Raw genomic sequence first — 26,835 nt, forward strand, 5'->3', positions numbered from 1 at the left:
TTTTATTAATGGCGCATATTCCGACGTTTTGTTCAACGTATAGACAGAGCTGAAAAAAATCTTGAGCACCTTCACTATCGCTGGAGGCCGATCAATATTAAGATGATAATTACAAACTAGTATATAACTTCTTTCACAGATGACTTTACGAACTTCGATTAATTTTTTTTTCTTCGTACTTTAGGCTATTTTTTTATTTTAAATAAATTCGACAATAAATGCAAGCAAGTGGATTGAGACGTCTGTATGTATGTGACCTTAGTTCAGTCAAGATTTTGTTCTCTTACACATATTTATCACTTCCATTGGCTTTCATAGTTTCAGCAAAGCACCAAATGCTGGTTTGGTTCTGCATCAATATCGGTGGTCTCTTATGTGCTCTGAGCCAATTTTCCTCAGGTTATTGAAAAAAGCCGCAGTATGGTGTGCCGCATGCATGGGTTTGGTTTACTTTTGTATGTGGCCACTTTCAGTTGAATACCCGAGAAACCGAATCCGGAACACTACCGGTAGTTTTAAATGCGGTCTGAGCTAATTTTCTTGCTAACCTTTTATCGGTTTATCGGAAAAGTCTCGATTTGATAACATGCACGGATTACGATCACTTTTACTTTTGGACACTTCCGGTGGGACACGCGGAACCGATTCCGGGACAGTACCGATAATCACTAGTTTGTTTTGAGACTAGACTATTGCTAACTGTTCATCAAGTTATCGGAAAAGCCGCTGTCTGATGTGTCGCATGCATGGGGTTGGTTCACTTTCATGTTTGGACACTTCCGGTTGGCCACATGGATTCATTTTGGCATTTGGCCACTTCCGGCGGGACACCCTAGATCGGTTCCGGAACACTATCGAAAGTCTTCAAAAAGATCTTAGACATGGTCTGAGCCTATTTTCATGCCAACCATTCATCACGTTATCGAAAAAACCGCAGTTTATAGTACCGCAGACATGTATTTGGTTCTCTTCTACATTTGACCACTTCCGGCGGGATACCCGGAACCAGTTTCGGAATAATATCGGTTGTTCCAAATATGGTCTGAAACTATTTTCTTGCTAGCCGTTTATCAGGTTGCCCAAAGAGCGACGATTTGATGCCTCGCATTTATGGGTTTGGTAAACTTTTATACTTGGCTACTTCCGGCGGGACATCTGGAACCGGTTGGGGAATACTGCCGGCCTTGGTGTACGAGGAAGGCAAAAAAACATCTCTGATTTTCTGATAAGGACTGTTCATTAAAGAAAGTGGACATCTGTTTACCAATAGTTTAGAGTTAATACTAAACAAAAAATTGTGAACTTTTGCTCAGTGTGTAAAAACATTGTTCACTTTGGCAACACACTCAAAAAAAACGGAAAAAGTGAGAAATTTCGAGCGATATGTTGGATTAGCTTAGCGACTAGCAGATTAATTCTGCACAAATGGTGTTCCAAAAAGTTGTCGTTTCGAGAATTGGCATACTAGTACACTTCCGGGACCACAATTTTTCAACGCTGAGCAGGGGACAGATGTGCTGGATAATGTAGGGAACATCAGAACTGAAAAAAATGGGAAAAAGTTTTTGTTGTGGCAAGCCGGATGAACAGCTTCAAGAGTTCATCGTTTTTCGCAATGGGAACAATCAACGGTGAAAATATCAGAAAGGAATGCATCAAAAAACGACTTCTACCCATCTACCGAAAACATACGGATCCACCATTGTTTTGGCCGGATCTGGCATCCGCTTTTTACGCTTCTTCTACATTAGAGATGCTCAAGAAGGAAAAAGTCGATTTTGTCGAAAAATGGCAAAATCCACCAAACTTCCCTGAACTGCGTCCTGTCGAAAGATACTGAACAATAATTAAGCGAGAACTCAAGAAAGATGAAGGAGAATCCAGCTCTGTTAATTGCTTCAAGAAAATTTGGTCTACGGCACACCGAAAGGTTACGGAGAAAGTTGTGCAGAATCTATTGGGAGGTATCAAGAGGAAAGTCCAAGCGTTCTTCAGAAATGCGAAGTAAATGTTCAAACTCACGTGAATTCGGCCACATATATGTTGATTGTCACTTATAAAAAATAAACTTATGAATTTGTTCGAAAATAAATATTTTCTATTGAAAAACAGGTGTCCACTTTCTTAAAGTGAACAGTCCTTATGTTACGCCAAACTTTCTTAATTTTCTGATCCACTTACAAAGCGAGGGTACCTTCTTGGTCCCGAGCCCATGAAAACGTGCAAAAACTAATGTATTTGGATTAAAAAAACTTTGTGATATTGGGTGTCCAGTTAGCCTAGTGGTTAAGGCTATGCATCGCCAATCTGGAGACAGCGGGTTCGATTCCCGTTCCGGTCGAAATATTTTCTCGACTCCCTGGGCTGGGCATAATGTATCATTGTACCTGCCTCACAATATACAAATTCATGCAATGGCAGGCAAAGAAAGCTCTTCAATTAATAACTGTGTAAGTGCTCAAAGAACACTAAGTTGAAGCGAGGCAGGCCAAGTCCAAGTGGGACCGTCGAGCCATAAAGAAGAGGAAGAAGCAGATATTGTGATTTCTTTCAGAAATCAAGAATCTCTCCAAATAAAATAAATATATCGGAGATTTGATCGCGAATTCGTCCCAGGGGTTGTTTCGGAATTTTTTCCAAGACTGTGTTTATTACTTCAGAAAAAAATCTGAAATTCCGCCAAGAGGACTTTAAGAAATCTATCAAAGATTCATTCCGATATTGTCTTCTGGGATTCATTCAGTTTCTTACAGGGGTTGATTCAGATATTTTACTCTTTATTCGTCCGAAATGTGCCAAGAGATAATTTTGGAAAGTCTAGCATGGAATGTTTCAAAAAATATTCCATGAAATTCTTCAGAAATCCCTTGGTGATTCATTCCAAAAAAATTCGAGAGATTCCTTCAAAAAATATTTGAAGGATCCATTTTAATACCATGCATCTTATAATTTCTGAAATTCATCCAAAATCCTCCGCATTTTCCAAAAAAATTTCCAGCAATACCTCGAGAAAATCTCCCTGGAAATTTTTGAAAAGTTCTGCCAGGAATACCTTCACAGATTTCTCTGAGAAATCCATCAGGAATTATTTCAATGATTCCTTTAGAAAACGTTAAGTTTCCTTCAGAATCTTCTCGAAATGTTTTTTTTTGTTTTTATTAATGTGTATTTTAACTAAATGCGAATTCTACGTTTGAAGTCTTCTCGAATTGGTTTCTAGGTATATTATTATCAATCCTTCCCGAGATTGTTTTTAATATTGCTCATTGGATTCCTTTAGAAAGTTTTAAAAAGTCCTTCCTGAAGTCTTTTATGAAATTCTTCTTAAAGTTTTTCAGAAAATCTTCTCTTGATTGTTGCAGAATATCCTCTACAATTTCCTTTAGAATTTTATTTGAAGGATCCTCCAAAAATTTCTTTCAAATCTCCTCTTGAAAATCTTCTATGGGTTTCCTTAAAAAAATCTTCTAGAGACATTTCAAAACCCGTATAAAAACTCCTTCAGATGTTTTTAGCGATTCTTTAAGAAAATCAAAGCTACCCAGGAGTTTTTAAAAAAGATTTAAAAAAGTCTTCCACATACTCCTTCAGAAACGATTACAAACTCAAGTAACCAAAAGTTCCGCTTCCCATGACAAAATGCACTTTCAAGTTCCACGAAGTTCAAGTTCCAAATTGAACTTTCTGGCTGCTTAAGAGGCTACCGATGAGCGTTGCTGGAACTTCGGTCACAAGTTCCGGCAAGGCTCATTGTAAGCCCCTTAAGCAGCCAGAAAGTTCCATTCGGAAATTTATCTGAACTTCGCGGAACTTTAAAGCTGCTTAAGATGCTACTCGGAACTTTTAAGTTCATAGAAGTTCAGTTTAGTAGCATTGTGTTTCAATGAAGATTAAATTTATTTCTTTTACAGAAAACAACTGTTGAAGCATGCATGAATAAAAGACAAATATGAAATTATCAAATGAATGAATACTAGGCTTGTGCAAAAAAAAAAATTCCGCGGATCGGATTCGAACCGATAGTCGCTGCGTAAGAACCCTATACTCTACCACAGTACTACAGCTGCGATTGAGGAGACAGCAATTATCAGAAGCAATTTGCAGACGTGAATCACAAACCCACCAACAGGGTTGTGATTCTGAAAACACATTTTTGTTTCTGCATAAATTTTGTCAAAGTTCTGTCAGAAGCTACTTAGAAGGCTATCCAGCTTATGTGAACTTTGAATTTCCAAAATTATTTAAAAATGAAGCAGCTTAGAAGAAAATTAGAATGAGCAACCTCGAACAAGCTGCTTAGCTTATAAAGTACCCTTTTATCTGAACTTTTAGTTACTTGGGAAGGTTCCTTCAGAAATACGTCCAGACTTTCGTTCAGAATTTCCTTCCTGGAGATTCCATCAGAAATTCCTAATAAGATTCCTCCATTTATTTGTCCAAGGATTCCGAGTCCTAAAAAAGGCTTTCACCGGTTTCTTCCAAAATTAAATGGATTTTTTCAGAATTTTTTCCAGGAAGTAATCCAGGAAGTAATCGGAAGTTTCGTTCCTGTCAGGGATTGATTAAGATAATGAATTTTGCAGAATTTCCTGCAGAGATTATTGCATCAATACCTTCGATCTTTTAGGTAGGAATACCTCCAGATATTCCTCCATTTGTTCTCCCAGATATTAATTCGACATTTACATACTCTTATAATAATTTGTTCAAGGATTCTTTAGGAAATTTGTATACAAATATTCCCTAGAAATTTCTACGGAGATTCCTTTGGAAATATTTCAAGAGTTTATTTCTAGGGGTATTTACAGAATTTCAATAAAGGATTTCCAAAGGAATTTTCCTTTAACTCTCAAATACCCAACCCCGCCTTTAGACGGGGTGTAGTTTGAACTTCAAAGGGTTAAAGCGTATTAACATTTTTTAACAATCTTTGGAAAATTGATGTTTTGGTCAACGTTATTTTTTCTTTTGTATTTAATCGCAACAATTAACATATTTTTTTCTCAATCATTCTATTATAGTAGAAAAAAACTATTAAGACATTAATATAAATGATCTACTATGATTAAAAACTAAAAGAAAAAACCCAGATTAATCCACCTAGTGGTGATAGTGCCTTTCTCGTCGAACATGTACTCATGATCTTTCCTTGGTTGGGATACGACTGGGATGATTTTGCTTCAGAATGTTGGCTTCAGCCTTTTGGGGAATCGAAAACACTAGTTTATGATTTTTTCCGACGTTTCGATCTGTATGGGGCCTTTTCAAGGGTTCAATCGGTCAAGGTTTCCTAGTCAAGATGGTCTTGCCTAACTTAAAAATGTCATACGGAAGTTTTGGTATTTATTGAGTCCGTTCGGTTTGAAACCGTCGTGATGTGGACAATCTTCTACCTATCGGGCGGTTTAGAATACGGTCCCCGTTTTTGGAATCTTCTACTATTGTTTGTTAAGCTAGTTTCTGTGCTAGGGCCATCATTCCGAAGCATGATCTTTCCGTCGACGTAATGCGAACTGTTCCTGAATCCTGAGAATACCTTATTTAGAAAAGCAATAATTTTAATAAAATTGGGAAGTTTATTAATTGAACATATTCCGACGTTACGTTAAACGTATAGACTGGGCTGAAAAAAAATCAGAATTTTCAGTTGACTGCTTGAGCACCTTCACTATCACTGAAAACCGATCAACATCAAGACGATAATTACAAGCTAGGATATAACGTCTTTCACAATCACAGATGACTTTACGGCAAGCCTGCCCAACCTTTCGTGGCCGCGGGCCACAAGTGATACTCCATACCAGTCGACGGGTTAGACATTAAATTTCGACATCAAATTTCGAAAGCACGAATGCAACAGTGAAATTTTGTACATCCGATTACCCGTTCTCACGGCAAATCATAATACTGACATCATTTGGGTCATAAAAATGTGAGTAAGAATTCTTGATTTTTTGCAAAAATCACCCTGAATACTTTTTTTTCTGAATTTTGCCGAACTGCAGGTTGCAGCAAACAATTTGCTGAAATTCAGCAAACTTTCCTGATTCGTTCAGTAAACTTTGCTGTTCAGCAGCAACGTTTTTCTGAAATTCAGTAAATTTTGCTGAAATTCTGCTTCAAATTTGGCTGTACCTTTATAAATTTAAAAATTTATGTATTTAAATTTTTTAATCTGTGAAAATTTTTAACAAAGCACTCTACCTATTTCGAGTTTATTTTTAATATTAAATTTTATTTAAATATTAAATATCTTCAAATATTTCAATCCTTGGGCCAAGTTTCATTCATCGATTCCGCGGGCCGTATGTTGGACAACCCTGCTTTACGGTCTTCGACATAGTTTTTTCTTCACACTTTAGGCTATATTTTATTATCATAGGTTACAAAATTCATGTAAAATTTGCCAAAAAATGCAAGCAAGTGAAATTGCCCATACTAAATCCCATAAAAAAAATTCCCAGTAGTTTTAGACGGAAAAGAGGATTGAAAAAACTTTCTCCGGGGTTAATGCGATAATTTTCTCATATAACGTTGACCTATCCTACTGTATATTTTTACACCTCAGTGATTTGATAAGATTGCTTTAGTACAGACAAACAGACATATCATTTGTAACATATTGCTATTATATTCATCGTTACGAAAAAATAATCGCCAAATGCTAATCAGGTTGCGTTTCACTGCGGCTTGATGTTGGTAGTGAGTAGACGTCAAACGAGCAACAACGATTAATATTTGTTTCAACCGTTGAAAACAAGGACGATGGAGAGTGAGTAGAGTAAGACGTCTGTATGTATGTGGCCTTAGTTCAGTCAAGATTTTGTTTTCTTACACATATTTATCGCTTGCATTGACTTTGTTCATTTTTGAAGTTCCTGCGAAGCACCCTAGGAAGCACCCAATGCTGGTTTTGCATCACTATCGGTAGCCTCTATTGTGGTCTGAGCCTATTTTCTTGCTAATCGTTCCTCATGGTTTAAAAAAAGACCGCTGTTCGATGTGTCGCATGCATAGGTTTGGTTCTTTTTGGCATTTGGCCACTTCCGGCTGGACACCCTAGATCGATCCTGGAACACTATCGGTAGCCTTTATTAAGATCTTCGTTGTGGTCTGAGCCTATTTTCTGACTAATCGTTCATCACGTTATTTAAAAAGCCGCTGTTTAATGTGCCGCAGGCATGGGTTTTGGCTAGGGTTTTGGTATCTACTACATTTGACCACTTCCAGCGGGACACCCGGAACCGGTTCCGGAACTCTATCGGTTGATCCAAATATGATCTGAAACTATTCTCTTTTATTAACCGATTATCAGGTTGCCTGAAGAGCTTGCGATTTGATGCGTCGCATGTAAGGGGTTGGTTAACTTTTATACTTGGCTACTTCCGGCGTGACATCTGGAACCGGTTCAGTAACACTACCGGTTCCGATATGGTCTGAGAATGTTTCCCTGTTATTTAAAAAGCCGCTGTTTAATGTACCACAGGCATGGGTTTTGGCTAGGATTTTGGTATCTACTACATTTGACCACTTCCAGCGGGACACCCGGAACCGGTTCCGGAACTCTATCGGTTGATCCAAATATGATCTGAAACTATTCTCTTTTATTAACCGTTTATCAGGTTGCCTGAAGAGCTTGCGATTTGATGCGTCGCATGTAAGGGGTTGGTTAACTTTTATACTTGGCTTCTTCCGGCGTGACATCTGGAACCGGTTCAGTAACACTACCGGTTCCGATATGGTCTGAGAATGTTTCCCTGTACACTGTTCATCAGGCTATCAAAAAAGCCGCTGTTTGTTGTATCGCATGCATGGGTTTTGGTTCACATTCATATTTAGCCACTTCCGGCGGAACATCCAGAACCGGTTCCGGATCACTACCGGTTCAGATATAGTCCGAGAATAATTTCCAGCCTACTGTTCATCAGGCTATCGAAAAAGCCGCTGTTTGATGTATCGCATGCATGGGTTTGGTTCACTTTCATATTTAGCCAGTTCCGGTGGAACACCCAGAACCGGTTCCGGAATACTACCGGTTCAGATATGGTCTGAGAATGTTTTCCTGCCTACTGTTTATCAGGTTATCGAAAAATCCGCTGTTTGATGTGTCGCATGTATAGCTTTGGTTCACATTCATATTTGGCCACATCCGGCGGATCACCCGGAACCGGTTCCGGAACACTACCCGTTCAGATATGGTCCGAGAATATTTTCCTGCCTACTGTTCATCAGGCTATCGAAAAAGCCGCTGTTTGATGTATCGCATGCATGGGTTTGGTTCACTTTCATATTTGGCCACTTTCGGCGGGTCACCCGGAACCGGTTCCGGAGCACTACCGGTTCAGATATGGCCCGAGACTGTTTTCCTGTTTACCGTTCATCATGTTTTCGAAAGTGCCGTGGTTTGATGTGTCGCATGAATGGGTTTGTAGCGTTTTCATATCTGGCCCCTTCCTGGGGTACCGATCCGGAACACCTAAATGGCCATAACTCCGGAACGGCTAGACCGATCCGAACCATTTTCAATAGGAAACAATGGGACCAAATTCCGCGTCGAATGAACTGTTGGTCATTAAAATCGGTTGAGGTTTACGGCCAAAAAGTGATGTGAGTTTTATTTGTACACACACATACACACACACATACATACACACACACACACATACATACACACACACAGACATCACCTCAATTCGTCGAGCTGAGTTGATTGGTATATGTGACTCGACCCTCCGGGCCTTCTATCAAAAAGTCATTTTTGGAGTGAACATATAGCCTTTCCAGTACACTTAGTGTACGAGAAAGGCAAAACCTTAATTAATCCACCTAGCGGTGATGGCGCCTTTCTCGTGCCTTCGAAAACACATTTCAACACAACTCAAGTGACATGTTGATGATAATCGCACTTTCACACGTATAACAGAAATCAATTTCATGGCATATCGCTTATCTGGTTTTTGATTTTGGAGCCGCAATCTTGATGTTTAAGCCGCCATTTAGGATTAAAGTCCGACAGCTTGGAAATTATGGTCGCTATTTTGAGCCCAAAACTCCATTAAACAGCCGCCATTTTGATTGTTGAGACGCCTTCTTGGATATTCTGGTAGCTATTTTTGATCTCCGGTTGTCTTCACCATACCAAATATACCAAATATACAGCTGCCATCTTGAAGTTTATACTGCCATCATGAATTTTGAGACGCCATCTTGGATATTTTAATCTTCATTTTTGTACTTCAGATTTCGTCCCAATACCAGATATACCCATATTGCATGGTTTTGAGCCTAAAACTCCATTAAACAGAAGTCATTTTGAGCTTTGAGCTGCCATCTTAGATTTTAGACCACCATCTTCGATACTCCGTTTGTCATTTTTGCATTTTTGGAGCCCAGATTTCTTCCCCATATCAAATATACCCATATTGCATGGTTTCAAGTCCTAAAACCTCATTAAACAGTCGCCATCTTGAATTTTGAGACGCAATCTCGGATATTTTGGTCGCCATCTTGGATATTTGAATCGACATTTTTGGACTCCAGACATCTTTCCAATATCAAATATACATATATTGCATGGTTTTAGAGCCTGAAACTCCATTAAACAGCCGTCCATATTGAATGTTGAACCGCCATCTTGGATATTCTGGTCGCCATTTTTGGAGTCCAGACTTCTTCCCAATACCAAATATACCCATATTGTATGATGTCAGGTCCTTCAACTCCATTAAACATTCGCCATCTTGAATTTGGAACCGCCATCTTGAATATCAGGCTGTCATCTGAATTTGGGACCAAAATCGTGGAATTTGTGGTCTCCAGTGTTCGTTTCTGCATAAAATTCGTAAACCATGCTAAAGGTTACAAAAATCGCCGCAGTTTGATGTGTGATGGGGCTTGGTTCAGTTTTATATACAGCCAGTTCCACCGGTGCTGGTCCGAATCACTGAAATGGCCATAACTCCGGAACGCCTCGACCTATCCGAACCATTTTTAGTAGCAAACAATGCGGTAAAACTCCGGTTCGGCTCGAGCTATAATCCGAAACAAAACATGTAAAGTTCAATTACTATGTAACGGTTGAGATTTGACCATATGCGTACACATTTTTTTCACCATTTATGATCCTCTATCACTCCTTAAAAAGTTTGCATTCATCCATCGGGACCCCCGGAACCGGTTCCGGAACACTATCGGTTCTGATATGGTCTGAGACTATTTTCCTGCTTACTGTTCATCAGATTATCGAAAATGCCGTGGTTTAATGTGTCACATGCATAGTTTGGTTCTCTTTTATATTTGACCACTTCCGGCGGGAATTGGACACGAATGCCAACTTTTTTGGTAAAGTGTCTTTAATAAAATATAATAATAATAAAAAAAACTTCCGGCGGGACATCCAGAACCGGTTCCGGAACACTACCGATTTGGATATGGTCTGAGACTATTTTCCTGCTTATCGTTCATCAGGTTATCGAAAATGCAGCTGTTTGATGTGTCGTATGCATGGGTTTGGTTCTCTTTTATTTTTGGCCATTTCCGTCGGGACACCCACAACCGGTTCCGGAACACTACCGGTTCAGATATGGTCTTATACTGTTTTTCTGCTAACCGTTCATCAGGCTATCGAAAATGCCGCTGTTTGATGTGTCGCATGCATAGGTTTGGTTCTCTTTTATATTTGGAAACTTCCGGCGGGACATCCGGAACCGGTTCCGGAATACCACCGGTTCTGATATGGTCTGAGACTATTTTTCTGCTTACCGTTCATCATATCATCAAAAATGCCGTGGTTTGATATGTCGCATGCATGGGTTTGTTGCATTTTCATGTCTGACCCCTCCCAGGGGTACCGGTCCGGAACACCTAAATGGCCATAACTCCGGAACGGCTGGACCGATCCGAACCATTTTCAATAGGAAACAATGGGACTATATGCCGCGTCGAATGGACCGTCGGTCATTTAAATCGGTTGAGGTTTACTGCCAAAAAGTGATGTGAGTTTTTTGTACACACACATACACACATACACACACACACGCACACACACACACACATACACACAGACATCACCTCAATTCGTCGAGCTGAGTCGATTGGTATATGTGACTCGACTCTCCGGGCCTTCTATCAAAAAGTCATTTTTGGAGTGAACATATAGCCTTTCCAGTACACTTAGTGTACGAGAAAGGCAAAAAGGGAGTTGAATACACTTTTAAATGATTATCCTAAAAGTTACACGGAAAACAAAATGTTCAAGAAAAAAAAAATTTTCTATTTTAAAAATAATCATAAAATCTCAAAATGTATCCAACTTAAAAAATTGATATGTCGAATAGGCTTCCAGGAAAAATATGAAAGATTTGTAGGGATGCTCAAAAATAAAAATAAAAAAAATCAAAAACTAAAATTCACAAAAACGAGAATTAAAAAGTAACACACGTTTGAATCAATTTAGGATGACGAAAAATTATATTTAGATCAAGATCAATAGGTTGGGTATTAGAGGGCTAAGTTCATCAATTTTTTTTCTAGGAATTCTACCAAGGGTTTCCCGAGTAATTTCTCCGGGTATTTCTTCAAAAAGTTCCTAAAATGTTTTCCTAAGATTTTTTCAAGAATTTCCCTGGGATTTCTTCAGACTTTCCTTCAGATATTTATTCGAATGTACTTCTCAAGATGTCTATAAATAAGTCGGAATCGCATCTGAAGAAGACCTGTCCCATTATTAAAGATCGACGTAGTGGTTATAAAAAACAACTGACAGCTGAAGTTGCGAACAGCATCACCATGTTTGACAACAAAGAAGCCCCAGTTGCCGCTGAAATGGACGACACAGAGCCGGACATCACTGATGCAAACCATGGAACAATAGTGCAGAAATTGAACAAGCCCGACGTGAAGAGACAACGCTCATCAGATTTGAAGTCAAGCTGACCACAGAAGAAGAAGAACGCAAACAGATCGTCACCAAGTGAAGTGAACCTGGTTGCCGTCTTTGACTCTTCTCCCAGGAGACATAGATGCAAAGTGGCATCGTATGACTGGATTGAGGACGAGACTGAACGACGACAATTGATAGCAGAAGACAAGATAAGAATAGCAGCAGTTTTGAATCTACCATTAGACAAAACTGACTTTTCTAATGAATAATATATTGTATTTTTGTATCCATCACATTGATTACGGCTCCGTAATTACACCAGGTCCCCTCCCCTTCTACTGAAGATTTCTTCAGAAATTTCTTGAGGAGCTCTTTCAGAAATTCTTGCAGAAATTTACTATGAAATTACTTTGAGGAAATGTTTTATCTTTAGAGATTTTTTCAGAATTTTTGGGATGTCTTCAGGAATTTCAGCAAGGGATTTCTTTGAAATTTCTACCTTGGACTTTTTTAGAAATTTATCTAAAAATTTATAAACAAATTAGACGGATTTTTTTTTTCGAAAATTATTACCATGGTTTTACTAAGAATTGTTCCAAGAAATCTTAAAATAAAAAACACCTTGATATACCTTTGGGTCTGCTAGAAGAAGTTCAAGAATTTTTCTGAGGGAATTCCTGGACAAAAAATCGTGAATAAATTTGTGAAGTTATCTCTGGAACAATTTCTGGATGAATGCCAAGGATAAAACCTACGAGAATAACTGAAGAAACACTATAAGATACCCCTTTGAAGCTCGGGATAAAATCATAAGATACTTCTTGATGAACTCTGCAAGTAATTTCTAGAAGAAAATGTTTAAGGAATTTCTGGAGGAATCCCTGAAAAAATCCGTAGAGAAATTTATAAAGAAATCTCAAAGAAAATGTCTTGCGAAAAACGCAGAAAGGTTCTGGTGGATTTTTTGAAAAAAAAAACCTAAATACATTTCTTATGAATCCCTTGAGGATTATCTAAAGGAATCCTTGGAAAAACTCCTGTAGATACCTCTTGAATGATTTTCAGAAAAACTTCTACACAAAAATCCTAAACTAATACCGAAGAAATGATTGAAGGAAATCCATCAGAAACTCTAAAAAAATATGGAAGAAATCGTTGGAGAACCACTGAAGAAATTTTCAAAAAAATGAATATTTGAAGGAATCTGTGAAAAATATCTGGAAGACGATGGAGACTAAAAAATGCTCTGCAAATTTTCATAAAAAATGTTTTGTTTGAAATGCGTTGAGGAATAGCTATTCTATAGAATCTAGATTGCAGGAAGTGTTTTTTGGAAAAAAAAATCTTGAAGATGCTCTCGAGAAAGTTTAAAGAAATCCAAAGCAATGCCTGAAGGAACACCTGCAGCAACTATTAAAAAAATATCTGAAGGAACTTCCAAACAAATCACTTGAGAATTTCCTATAGGAACTTTAGTTATTAAAATAATAGCTTAAAAACCAATAATTTCAAAAAAGTATAAAAAAAAATGTAAAATTCTGAAGAAAAACCCTGGAGAAATCCCTGAAAGGGTCTCCGAATCTTCGCTAAATACATTTCTCATAGAATTGCATTTTTTTATGAAACGTATGGGGGAAATAATAGAGAAACCTCTAAAGAAATTCCCACAAGAATTTCTTAAGAAATTTCTAGAAGCACTTTCGGAGATATCTCAAAGAAAAACTCCTGGAAAAATTCTACAAATATTTCTGGAGGCATTCCTTTACAAATGTTTGATAAAAATCATGAAAGAGTACAAGCATCGACTTATGTAGCAATCCTTAAGAACAAACGTCTTGAAATCCAGCTTCAACAGTGCATCAGAACTTCAGGCGCACAAATCTCAAGAAGCAAGCTTCAAACAACAGTGCATTTTTTCATTATGCTCTTGTTCACTTCTAATAAGCTTAAAATAAAAAGTCCAGGTGTGCTGGTTTTGTTTACGAAGAGATTTGGGCTTTTGAAATCGTGAGTAAGTGACATAGTCGACCATTGTGGCGGACATTTTGGGATTCTAACAAGTCTGTGCTTAAGGAAATTAGTTATAGACTTTCTTAAGTAATCCCAAGACAAACTTGAGAAGGAAGTTTTGAGGAAACCCGTGTACCAGTTTCAAGCTGAATCTTTTGAGAAATTTCGTCAGAAACTTCCGAAGAAGTCCCAAGGAAAATTCCTAGGGGAATTCCTGAAAAAATCCGCGAAGGATTCCCTGTAGAAATATTCAAAAAATGCATGAATACGCTCTGAAGGGATACTAAGAGGAATCTTTAGAGGAATAAATGCTTAAATCATTCTAAGAAATACTGCGAATACGTATCTGTAGTTCACAGTATTCCTCTAAATATGCTTAAACTAATAGGTATTCTACTAACTCACCCAGGTTTATCATTTCATCCACACGTCGACATGATTATGCACACGGATATGATCGCTTGTAAATGACACCTCCGATAAGGGTGTTTCCTTGTCAAGTTAGACGTTGAAAACCGAAATAAGAACATTATAATGAAACTCACCTGGTCACCTTCTCAAACGCTGTTTTTTTCTTCTTCACGTGAAACCAGACTAATTAAAAAGTACTTCATTTTTTTCAACATCAATCACTGGGTGATGTTTGATGAACAAACTTCCAGAAGAAACCAAGAAGAGCAAAAAAAAATACTCACTTGCGTCCATCGTTTGTCCCGTTCCTTAGAAAGCGCGTGAACTTAGGTAAACTAGGTAAATCTGCAGAAACGTGTTGATTGAAGCGAAAATAAGGTGCATCAGCAGCACACTGTGTTCTTGGCAACACTCATCTCGCGCTGCTAGCAGTTCGTGAAGCTTGTTTGAACAGCGAAAATTGAAAGTGGAATCTGGACTGTGGCCATGGATACTCCCAGATCTAGGCTGATTCAGCATAAGACAACATTTGGCAGATTGTCATAACAATTTTGACAGTTGTTGTAAAGATCCATGTTGAAAGCCATTTAATAAATTGCAAACTTAAACACCAACTAATAATGCTCAGTTTTGGTGCATTCAGTTTTAGTCCCTGATATTCGGAACCAGTTTAACAATGGATAACGCAAGACGGTGGCGCGACGTCAAGTGGGATGACGAGTAATTTGCTAAACATAATGATCTAGTAGATTGTTTTTGCTTCGTTGCGAACGATTTTGTCTGCCCCTTTCTTTCCAACAAGGCAAATTTGTTGAAGTAAATTAAGAACAAAGATGGTCACGAGTTGCTGGTTCCGCACCACCGCCGGCTGCTGTTGCACTGGATGGCTAGCCTGGTCCCAACTGCGCGCGACTGTTTGTTGTTTTTCCGGCGATTCAATTAACTGCCAAGCACCAGCCAGCAGCATCCAGCAGCAGTCACCGTAATGTAACATTTCGCAAGTAAATTTTGATATGCTTCAGTTCAGCGTTTTACAGTTTGACTTTGTCTTTCGTCAAAATGTTAGGGGGTATCGGGAAGAACCGTACTGGTGGGAGTAAATGGTCAATAACAAAATATATTTTCAACAATTACAATTAAAAGAAATTTTTTCAACTGTCGGAATTGAAGAAAAATAAAAGTGGAGGACCCAGAATGGGAAGGAAAATTTCAAAGAAATTCAACAATAAATGACATTTTTTAATGTAGGGGTATTAGGGGCATAATGGACACCCGGGGCGAAATGGACACCCCTGTTTTTGTCGAAACCGTTGACTTTTATGTAAAACTTTTAATGCAGAAGTGTAAAGGAGCAAGTCATGGTTCTATTTTTCAAAAGTACCATTTATATTGCTCAAAAATAACCAAAATATCATTGAAATTGAAATATGTTTTTCATATGGTGAAAATCTTATAATTTCGAAGTAGCATCAAATAAGGTATAACGAGTGTTGGAGTGAGTCCATCACAAAAACAAGTGAATCGTTACCTTATCTATATGTATACGAAGATTTAGCAATGGATGAAGTATTTCATTTTTGATCAGAATATACTTAAAATAGTAATTTTAATGTTGTAGTCGATTCGGGGCAAAATGAACACTGGCAATTACGAATGGATGTACGCGCATTGCATACTGTTAGGCGTTTTAGAGAGTTTGGAAAAAATCAATTCGATTATTTTAGCCTAAAGTTTATTTAATTAACGTTGATGTTATGTAAACTCGTTTAAGATAGAGTATTATATCTGTGGTATTGATCTCCGTAGGCAAATTACTTAACTGGTCGATGTAACCAAAGAATTAGCATGAAATATGCAGGGGTGTCCATTATGCCCCGATGGGTGTCCATTTCGCCCCGTACCTTTCCTGACAGCCCTAAGAAACACACGGTTTTCAATTCATTATTTCTTCACAATAAAGACATTCTACCTGCTGTGAATGTTTAAAAGACATAGGAAACAAGTTAAAGTTGTAAGTCAACTGATTATATGTTATTCTACTCTGTTATACAGGCCTAAAGTGCTCATTTGCTTAGGGTGTCCATTATGCCCCTAATCCCCCTAGATCACCTTCTGTTCTAATTTCCGTTTGTGAACACCACTATTCAATCCATAATGTGGATCACTAGTAATAGAAAATTAATGATGTTGGCGATAAACATTCATTACTAAGAACAGTCCCTTACCTTACCTTACGGGTCAGACTAAGGCCTGCGTGTTCTCTGCTGTACGTAGGATCAACTCCATTCTCCTCAGCCCATGACTGTTTGTCTCCAGTTCTACACTCTGTTAAGGGTTCGCAAATCGTCCTCCACTTGATCGAACCACCTAGCTCGCTGCGCACCCCGTTTTCTTAAACCGGTAGGATTACTCTCGAGAACCATTTAATTCAGGTTGCTATCCGACATCCTGATGACGTGACCCATTCACCGTAGCCTTCCGATTCTTGCGGCGTGGGCGATGGTTGGTTCTCTCAGTAGCTGATTTAGCACGTGGTTCATACGCCTTCGCCAAGTCTTATATGTACTCCGCCGTAGATGGAACGCAACACCTTCCGTTCCAAAACTCAATAGAGCGCGTTCATCCTCTGTACGCAGATTCCTTTTCGTGTCCATAGAGAACTACAGGTCTAATCAGCGTTTTGTAGATGATTTACTTCGTGTGACGGCGAACTTTGTTCGATAGTAGAGTTCTGCGTTGTCCAAAATTAGCTCGTTTTCCTACCACAATGCGTCTATGAATTTTTCCGCTGGTGTCGTTGTCGGTGATCACCAGTAGTGAGCCCAATATAACAATGAAAACAATGATACCAATGTATCATGCCTTCGTTCAGTCTAAATTACAATACCTGGTATCAATATGGGGTGCAGCAGCGAAGTCACGATTAAGGCCATTACAAATCCTCCAGAATGGTTCTTTAAAAGCTGTTTTTAAAAAGCCAAGATTGTACCCGTCTGTGGAATTATACAGAGGTAGCTCTTCGTCAATCCTACCAATACCAGCCCTGCGGGTGCTCCAATGTTTGCAGCAAATCCACAACATTTTTTACAATCAGGAAGCCCACCATAACCTAGATTTGGAGCGTATATCACATAGATGCCGGGGCCCGTGGCGCAGTGGCTACACGTTCGCTTCATAAGCGGATGGTCATGGGTTCGATCCCAGCCCCGGCACTTCGTCAGTTGCGGCTGGCACATGACCCTCTTCTGAGCTATTATAGCCCAAACGGACCCGGATAATTGGATATCGGCGAACGGCAACCCATAATGGACGACCCCCAATCAGACTGGAAAAGGAACAACAGCCACACATCATTTCATCATCGTGCTCATCATTCTACCCGAGCAGAAGGGCATACCTTACAAATACCATGCGAAGAGCAACATGTGCTCTAATACCTAAAATTGTTATTGCTGCGTTATTCTACGAAATGTTATGAAAACATCACAATAATAGTAGGAGGTATTTGAGCAGAGTTTGGTATTGATAAAGTATTTGTTGGTTTAGCAGGTAAAATAACCGGAAAACAAGATTTGCTTTTACATCATGAAGTCATCAAACAAATGAAGCATTAATTAACAAGAAATGTTATTAGTTTGTTATTCAATAACTTTGGAATAACAAATACAACACTTAAAATTTTAGGTATGCATTCATTATAGAAATAACAAGACTTGTTATTTTGTAGGTGTTATTTAAACAAAATTTTGGTATTCATTTTTGTTATTTTGCCTCTTATTACCTCCTAATGTAGGGCATATCAAGGTATGGTAGTATTTAAGAAAAATACCTTGATATGTTATTCACTTGTTATTCCCTTCTGCTCGGGTACCAAGGACAGGGTAGAAAAGTGAAAGCAGCACACCCAAGTAACAATTCCATTGCTGATTGGTTTTGTTTGATTTTTATTAAGGTTTTATTACAGAAATAATTAAAACTCACAGTTTTATGACTACTTTTATGAAAACTATTGATAAAATGTTTTATAGTATACTTGAAGATATCCATAAAGACAGATTTTAAGAGTAAACAAAACTTTCCGATATATAAACCTTCTGGCAATCATTATTACCACAATAAAACTGTTAAAACTCTCAACAGATGGCGATCCGTTCGATTTGTAACGACATCTGTTGGTGGAAAAGCAGAAACTACGACATTTCTAGGTTTATTGCGGTCATCATAAAAGTAAACTTGCTTTCGTTTTACTTTCGCTGATTATGGTCGTCGCCATATTGAAAAATTAGCTTACGTGAATGGAAAATAATTAATTTTGCATAAATTAGCAATGAATTGTTAGTTCGCCACCATTTTCATAACATGCTCACAAAAATAAACTCTCCCAGCTGAGTTTTCTTGTGATTCGAGATAGTTTTACTAAATTCACAAATTGATTTATTTCATTCCAAGATGATAATATTAACTATTTTCAAAGCGCATTAATTTTATGATTCTGCAGCCCCAATATTCACGGTAAATTCGAATGCGCATAAGCCTATCAGCACAATAACTACTAAAATATTAGTTTGAAATGATCGCTTTCTACTTACGAATGATGTATCCTCCTGAACTTTACGTGCCATCGAAGAAGCTTTCTCTGTATCTTGAGCTGTCAAAATAAACAACAACAATCGAGAATGGGAAATTTTTCAACTAGGTTTTAAATCGAGTTTATTGCTACTCTTAATGCGGTTTGCAAAACCTCTCCGAGAGTGGTCCACTTTTGATGTATGATTCAGTTTTATTGCAAATTTTATAAAATTGGTCATGAAGATCTCTTGTAGAGCCGAACAAAACTTAAAATGTTACTTGGGAAAGGCAATCCAGTTCGATATAGTAGAATAAGAATATAATAGAATACATGTAGGCGCTGTACAAAGTGTAAGTGCAGCCGCCAACTGGAATCGCTCACGTAGTGCCCTAGTGGACAAAAAAGCTGTAAAATAGGTTAAGTGGTTAATAATAAAAAAAATCACATATATACACATTACGGAATGCCTCGGTCCTAATGATATCCTGAACTAATACAGAAACTGCATAAAGATCTGTGTCGTATTTTAGCAGGAAATGTTTCAATGCACTACCAGCCGAAATGAAATCGGATCAAAATGCAAGCACATTTAAGCGATCCGCAAGTACCCCATTCGAACAAGAATGCAGCAATATATAATCTGAAACTAGACTTCGTAGATGTTAGAGTAACTGCTTGGCTTTTCGCCCCTGTGGAAAAACTGGTTTTGTTAGGTAAGACCTGGTATATGTCTGGCCGAAACCATTGATATTACTCGCCTTAAAAGTTGCCAACTGCTTCCAGAACTGCGCTGCTGTAACGTCAACAGCGATTCCATCGTCGCCATCCTGGCTGCTCTTCATCACCTAGATTACCATACTCTTGTTGCCGTAACACCGCTGGCTGCGATCGTGAGGAAACACCTACTGCCCTTTGATTTCTTCATTATGCTTTGTTGTTTTGTTTGTTTTTGTGTTTATATTGTTATAATTTAATTTTAGAGTTACTTTTCTTTTGTACTTTGTCTCAATGAACTGTCACGGATTAATTAGTGCACTCCTTTAAAGAGATCTTTTTCTCACTGGAAGTGTAAAATTTTTTGTAAATGTTTTTGAAAAGAAGGGTAGGTTTTATGCCTTTGGGAGAATCGATTGGGAAGGAATACCGCTTCCATCGGCTTTTCCCTGCTCCAAATAAACAAATAAATAAAATAATAATAAATGTACTGATTTATCGACCGTATTCTATAATTAACTTGATGATTTTGTGGCTATATCGGCCTCTCTCTACTCATAAGTATAAGGGAGAAGAGATCAAAGTGGATAATGAAATGATAGATATGATAGAATTCGCTAGGTAGCGAACAAGTGTGAAAATTTTATAGAAGGTGAAATTAGGCAAGTAGGCCATGTATTGAACGAATACATCGAATGCGTGAAACTTCTGCCGTGCGGGTAAGGTGGTATGAACTACCAACCAAGCCGATCTGTTTAAAAGCACAGGTCGCACTGTGACTTACTGCGCAACCCTTACATACGCTGCCGTCACTGTTTTGTAACCATGTGTGTTGCTTGGGTAGCCGCACTGCCACGAGGCTTCACTTTTTTGAGACACTAAACCGTCTTCAACCATGGGTTGTATAGACTGAACAAGCTCTAACATATGACAACGGACAACACACATAACACCCAGTCGTCCAGTGGAGAATTTTCCGTTTGACGAAAAGTTTTCCCCGACTGGAGCGGTAATCGAACCTACACTCCGAGGCTTACGAAACGCCTAGATGACTGACGCCTGTGGCCGCACGGCCACGAAGCCCACAAGGGCCCTTTCAAATATAACGTAATGCTAAGGGGGGAGGGAGGGGGTCTAGCGCTGCGTTACGCTTCATACAAAATTTCAAAATCTCCCATACAAAAATTGTTACGTGGGGGAGGGAGGGGGTCTAAAATTGACAAATTTTGCGTTACGTAATATTCTAATGAACCCCAACGAACGACACTGCAATAGTGCATGTACATGTTGTATCGCTTGCATACAAGTTCTTGTACAAGCTGTGGTCAAATTGAATGTTGTATGTAAATGATAATTGTTATTGTTTCCGTACGTTGTTGGCGTCTGGACGAAACTAAAAGTGCATGTCATTTTATGTGTACTTATTTTATTTTATTCTTATTTGTAGTTTCGAGCATCTGTTGAAAAACAATGCTGAGAAGCTGATTTTTGTTTAAATGTTCGAAAATCATCTGCGGCAGGATTAATTCCCGTCACAACAGGCGCTTTTTCAGATCTTGTATCTGAATGTCTTGATTGTATCTTTCAGCATTTTTTTCCAGAAAATTCTTCTGGGGTACATTCGGGAATTTATGCAGAAGCTTCTTCTATAATTCCTGTAGGAGTTTTTCAGGAAATAGTCCGTGACTTCGTACTAGGATTCTTCCAAGAGCTTCTGTTAAGTTTCCTCTAGAACCGTCTTTGGAATTTCGTCAGGATTGCTGTGTTTTCTCCAAGAGTTCCTTCTAACTGTCTCCAGAAGTTTTTTTTGGTAAATCTCCATGAGTATCTTCTGAAAGTTGTCCAGAAATTTCTTGTGGGGATCCTACAGAAGGTCCTTTTGGAAATCCTTCGAAAATATACCGTAACAATCCTGTAGGAGTTTTCAATTTGGAATTCGTCCAGAGTGCCAATTGGGAATTTTTCGCGATTTTTCATTTCCAAAGAGTTTTTTGCGAGTTTATACTTGGAAACTTTCAGGAGTCTCGTCCAGAAGTCCTCCAGTAGTTTCTTCTGGGACCACTTTTTGAGTTTGCCATATTCCTGAAGAATATTTTAGGATACTTTAGGAGTTCTTGCTGGAAATGTTCTAGGAGTTCTTGGAGAATTCTCAGGATCGAATTCCTAGATTTATTCCCAGAGGAAGAAATCCCAAACTAAACAAGTTATGGAATTCTCAAAGTTGCTTCCGACGGATACTTTGAAGTAATTTCCAAAATGATTCCTTAATGGAACCTGGGTAGTCCACAGAAGACATTTGTAGAGGAATCTGTAGTAGAAATTCCTACACGGAATTACTGAAGGAATTCCCAGAAAAAGTTTTTGGTGGAGACTCTAGAAGGAGGTGATAACACTATACAATGCTCAGCTTCATATGTTTTGAAAAATCTAGCACGTAGTGTTGCTAAAATAACGTTTGGAATTAACGCCTTATTATACGTGTAAGAGTTGGTCGAAACAAGTATCACATTGTATACCTGGCCACGTCCATACAAAAGCTAGGAAAGGGTACGAATGTTAGATTAACGTCTAACCCAAACTATCTCCATAGTCGTTAAGGAAAAGGAATTTGTGTTAGTAGGGTGGGATTGTTATGAGGAGCTCTATTCGACAATCTAGAGCGCAGTTGACATTATTTATGTATGGTTTACAGATCTGTTAAATGAACTTATCTTGATGTTCCTGAAAGAAAATATATTAGTATACAAAAACAAAAATATATTTGTTTTCTTTTTATTAGGGAATTTTAACTTAGATCCTGTCCATAAACTACGTGGACTCTAAGGGGGGCGGGGGGTCTGGCCAAAGTCCACGCTCCATACAAATATCGAAATTTGTCTGAGATGGCCCAAAATGAGTCTACGTAGTTTATGGACAGAGAAAAAAAAACAAATAGAAATGAACAAAAAAATGGCTCGGCTATCCAGGTGATTTAACTATCTGAGATTAAATTTGTTTTCAGATTACTTACGATCAATATGTAGCATTCATTGGCAATGTGCTTTAACGTCTTTAAGAGTTTGAACTCCATCAAACAAAAGTAAGGAGAAATTTTGACACTGTTTTCGTTACTTAAGGTAAATTTTCTGGTAGAAGTTTAGAAAAAAAGCTTAAATACCAAGTGCACATATTGTTTATTTTTAGTGTTATTTTGATGGAGTTTCAGAACACTGCAAAAGTTTTATAAATTATGAAATAGGGGGAAGAATATGACGTGCCTACCATTTCCTCAGAGATAGCATTTACCCTCGCTCTCCCCTATCATGTTCCCGTTCTAGTTCAGCATCCATCTACAAATGTTACACTTCTTTTTTTCTTTCTCCTCTCACCACCAAAGCGAAACTTTCCTGCTTCGAACAGGGTTAATGTAGAAAGTTAAAATTGAAAGAGTTTAATAAAATTAAAAACTTCGTTTCTCATCATGGGCAGAGGGAGAAGCCTGGCATTGTAACATACTGACAGCTTTGTAAACTGTTCACATTGTGCTGGCTGGCTGTGTTTGCTTCCCTTCTGGCACGAGTCCAAAGTGATTCCCAACATCGTTCAAGTTCAACGTGAAACTAACACACAATTTTCATTTCATCTCTTCGCAAAAAATAGAGTCCACAGCCGCCGCAGTACGTGTACTGGCAACGAAACGACCGGATGATCAACTACGACGACTCCCGGCGGGACATTTCGATCGAAACGGTGCCCGGCCCACGGACGCAAAGCCGGCTCATCATCCGGGAACCGCAGATCAACGATTCGGGAAATTATACCTGTTCGGCGAGCAACACCGAGCCGGCCAGTATATACGTGTTCGTGTCGAAAGGTGAGTCCTATATCGAATGTCTTATTCCACTGGGCTAGGTATGTTTATGAATTTGAAAGGTGGCAGATAGACATGCATACACATTTTATTACAAAGCGTGTTAACAAAACGAACAATAATTTGTTGTCTGTTAAAAAAAATTGAGATACATATAAACTAGGAAAAAAAAATCAGGTGGGATTCAAACCCACGACATTATACTCGCTAGACTGGTGTTTTGGCCACCTGAGCCATGAATGAATTCCCAATAAGCAGAACTGTTCTATAGCTTTTTGTAGCTAAATGAAGCAAGATTTTTAAATTCCGAAACTTTTCTGTAACATATTTTAATAACATCAAATGGTTTTATCCAAATTTGGGCTACTTTAGAAGGTCCAAACTTCTCCATCACATGACGCACATTAAGTACCCTTCCCGGTGCCCCACCCATCTGTTTCCATCCCTTTCGCGTTTATTGAGCCTTCAATACATTAGCAGAACATTATCGACCCGCGCCTAATCGCGGGTTTAATTTTCGGCGAAAAGTAAAAACCTTCACTCCCTCATTCCTAACCCGCTTTGTTGCCGGCCGGAAACATTTCCAGCGAAATGTTATCCGCGCCACCTCTGCCTAATGACGCACTCTGCAGAAGCACGCAGATCACGCGAGAAAGACCCTTTACGACCGGAGGACAGGAAATCGAGTGCCATTTTGTGGCGTGTCGCGACGAACCATCGCCGTGCGGATTGGAATGGTCTATGGGGAGAGTGGGGTGAAACGATGGGAATGTAAGCTAGATTCAGACAAATCACTTCAAGCTTTTTTTGATTTTGAATCAACCGTTTGAAACAACTATAAATTTTATTGAGTCTACTGTACATTGAAGCCAGGTCAATTACAGTGTACTATTCATCCGTAAATTTTCCAAAAGTTTGATGTTTTCTTACAATTTCTTTTCTGTGCGATGATTTCCATCTTAAAAGATACTATTTTGAGCTGTCCGTTTTACCCTCACGTCACATTCAGTCCCATTCCTTCCATTCTAAATGTGCTTCAGGTGTCGGTGGTTCACACCACCTAAAGGGCTCATCGTAAAACGGTGAATGCGATATTATTTTCCGTTTTAGCATTTTGGCAATCGGGGGAAAAGATATGGGGAAACGGGTTGCTACAAGCTTCCAACCCCAATCCATCGCGAACGAACAATGCTCAAGGACATGGGAACTTCCCGCAATTGCGTTGGTTGGCTGATGGTTGTTTGTTCCTAGAAGTTTTACCTAGTGCGCTGCAAACTTTTCGATAAGGGACCTGACAGAAAAACCCCGTACCCGCATTTATCATTATGTGAAAAGGTGAAAATTATACCGCATCGTGCCGTTAAAATGTTGGCGACGGTACGCCAAATTAGGCGTTCGCTCTATGGAACGGGAAAGGATCAAATTAGAATGTGTAAATGAGTGATTTTTCAACAGATTTCCGCGCGACAATGTGAACTGGCTCGTTGAGGAACATGTATTTTACCTGAGGGCAAAATTACTGAAATAAAAAGATTGCCACAAAAAAAATGCTTAAAATTCAGAAAATTTCATTTAATCAGTTTAAGTCGTATAATTTTGCATTTGCCGTACACCGAAGTGTACTGAAGGCTATATGTTCACACAAAAAACGAATTTCCGATAGAAGGCCCGGAGGGTCAAGTCACATATACCAATCAAATCAGTTCGACGAATTGAGATGATGTCTGTATGTGTGTATGTATGTATGTCTGTGCGCAAAAAAAGTTCACTCATTTTTAAGGCACTTCCTATTGGCCGATTTTCGGGTTATAGCTCAAATCTAACCGGAATTTTATCGTATTGTTTGCTATTAAAAATGGTTCGGATCGGCCAAAGCGTTCCGGAGTTATGGCCATTTCAGTGATCTGGACCAGCACCGATGGAACTCGCCGTATATAAAACTGAACCAAACCCCATCATGCGACACATCAAACTGCGGCGATTTTTGTAACCTTTAGTATGGTTGACGAATTTTATGTGAAAATGAACACTGGAGACCTGAAATTCCACGATGTCGGCCCAAACTTCAAGAAGGTAGCCTAATATGCAAGATGGCGACTCCAAATTCAAAAAGGCGGCTGTTCAATTAGGCTATAAAACCATACAATATAGGTATGTTTGGTATGAGGAAGATGTCCGGAGTCCGAAAATGCAACCAGAATATCCAAGATGACGGTTTAAATTCCAAGATGATGGCTGAAATCATGCAATATGGGTATATTTGGTATCGGGAAGAAGTCGACTCCAAAAATGGCGACCAGAATATCCAAGAAAAGGGTCTAAAGCATTGTCCAGTTAGAATCCGGACGCAAACGATAATTTATTGTGACGCTCTTAATGATCATAATCATATTTTTTTCACAGCAGTCTGACCATAAACAAGTCCTCTATTGATGGTGAAAATTTCATCGATTTTCTTGCTACGAGTGAAAAGTTATTTCAGATTGAAGACAAGTGAAGGAAAAAAATCTTGCACAAACACGCTGAAAATTAAGCGTGGTCAGGTACGACAGTCGCGAAAAATGTTAATGTCTCCATAACCATTATGTGTGATGTGCACAGATGTTGTTAACCATGCCATGAGGAAGTGCCCAAGGAAGATTGAAGTTTCTGTTCATGGATAAATCTGCTTGGAATTCCAAGATTTGCCAGGAAGTTCGAGCTCTGGACATCGTTTTCTCACATCACGATTTTGACACCAAATGTGTACAAAGATGATAACCTCAAGTATCGCGTGCTGCTTATCAAAAATGCACACAAGGGATCTGTAGAGGTTTGAGCTAATTTGGTGAGCTATCACGACAGCCTGAGATGTGCAGTGGTGTCATCACTGTTGGATAGTGTTTATTAACGAAAAAACACTCAAATTTCGCTTCTTTGAAATTCACTGAATAGCCCTTAATTTCGCAAGAAGAGAAATATTTGGCAAAGTTTCTTTGGAATCCTAATCAGATTGGTAGAGGGTCTCAGGGCACTACAGAGATGACCTGATTGTTAAACAAATCCGCCGAAGGGGTTGATGTTAAAATATACTACCATTGTGCAGATTTTTAAGGAAGTAATCACGGAAAAAATGAGAAAATGTATTAAAAATTAAATTAAATAATTTTAATGATATTTTTCCATGAAACTACAGTAAATTATCTTTGTTTTGAGGGCTTCACCTTTTCTGTTTGTTATTCCACCTCTGAGATATAAGTGATTATCTGCGTCCGGATTCTAACTGGACAATGCTTTAAAATCCAAGATGGCGGATCAATATTTAAGATGACTGCTGCAATGGAGTATTAGGATCTAAAACCAAGCAATATGGGTATATCTGGTATTGGAAAGAAGTCTGGAGTCCAAAAAGGCGACCAG

The 26,835-nt window shown here is 38.6% G+C and overlaps 1 protein-coding gene across 2 annotated transcripts in view; it reads left to right on the forward strand.

Annotated features, from left to right (window-relative positions):
- LOC115256196 (zwei Ig domain protein zig-8-like) overlaps positions 1-26,835 on the forward strand; it is a 715,781-nt gene that overhangs the window by 564,883 nt on the left and 124,063 nt on the right. For both annotated transcript variants that reach the window (XM_062853649.1, XM_062853650.1), the window contains exon 6: positions 23,226-23,439. In XM_062853649.1, coding sequence (XP_062709633.1) covers positions 23,226-23,439 — 214 coding nt within the window. The remainder of the gene's footprint in view (positions 1-23,225; positions 23,440-26,835) is intronic.

Source organism: Aedes albopictus, chromosome 2 (genome assembly GCF_035046485.1).
Source record: "Aedes albopictus strain Foshan chromosome 2, AalbF5, whole genome shotgun sequence".
NCBI classification, from domain to species: domain Eukaryota; kingdom Metazoa; phylum Arthropoda; class Insecta; order Diptera; family Culicidae; genus Aedes; species Aedes albopictus.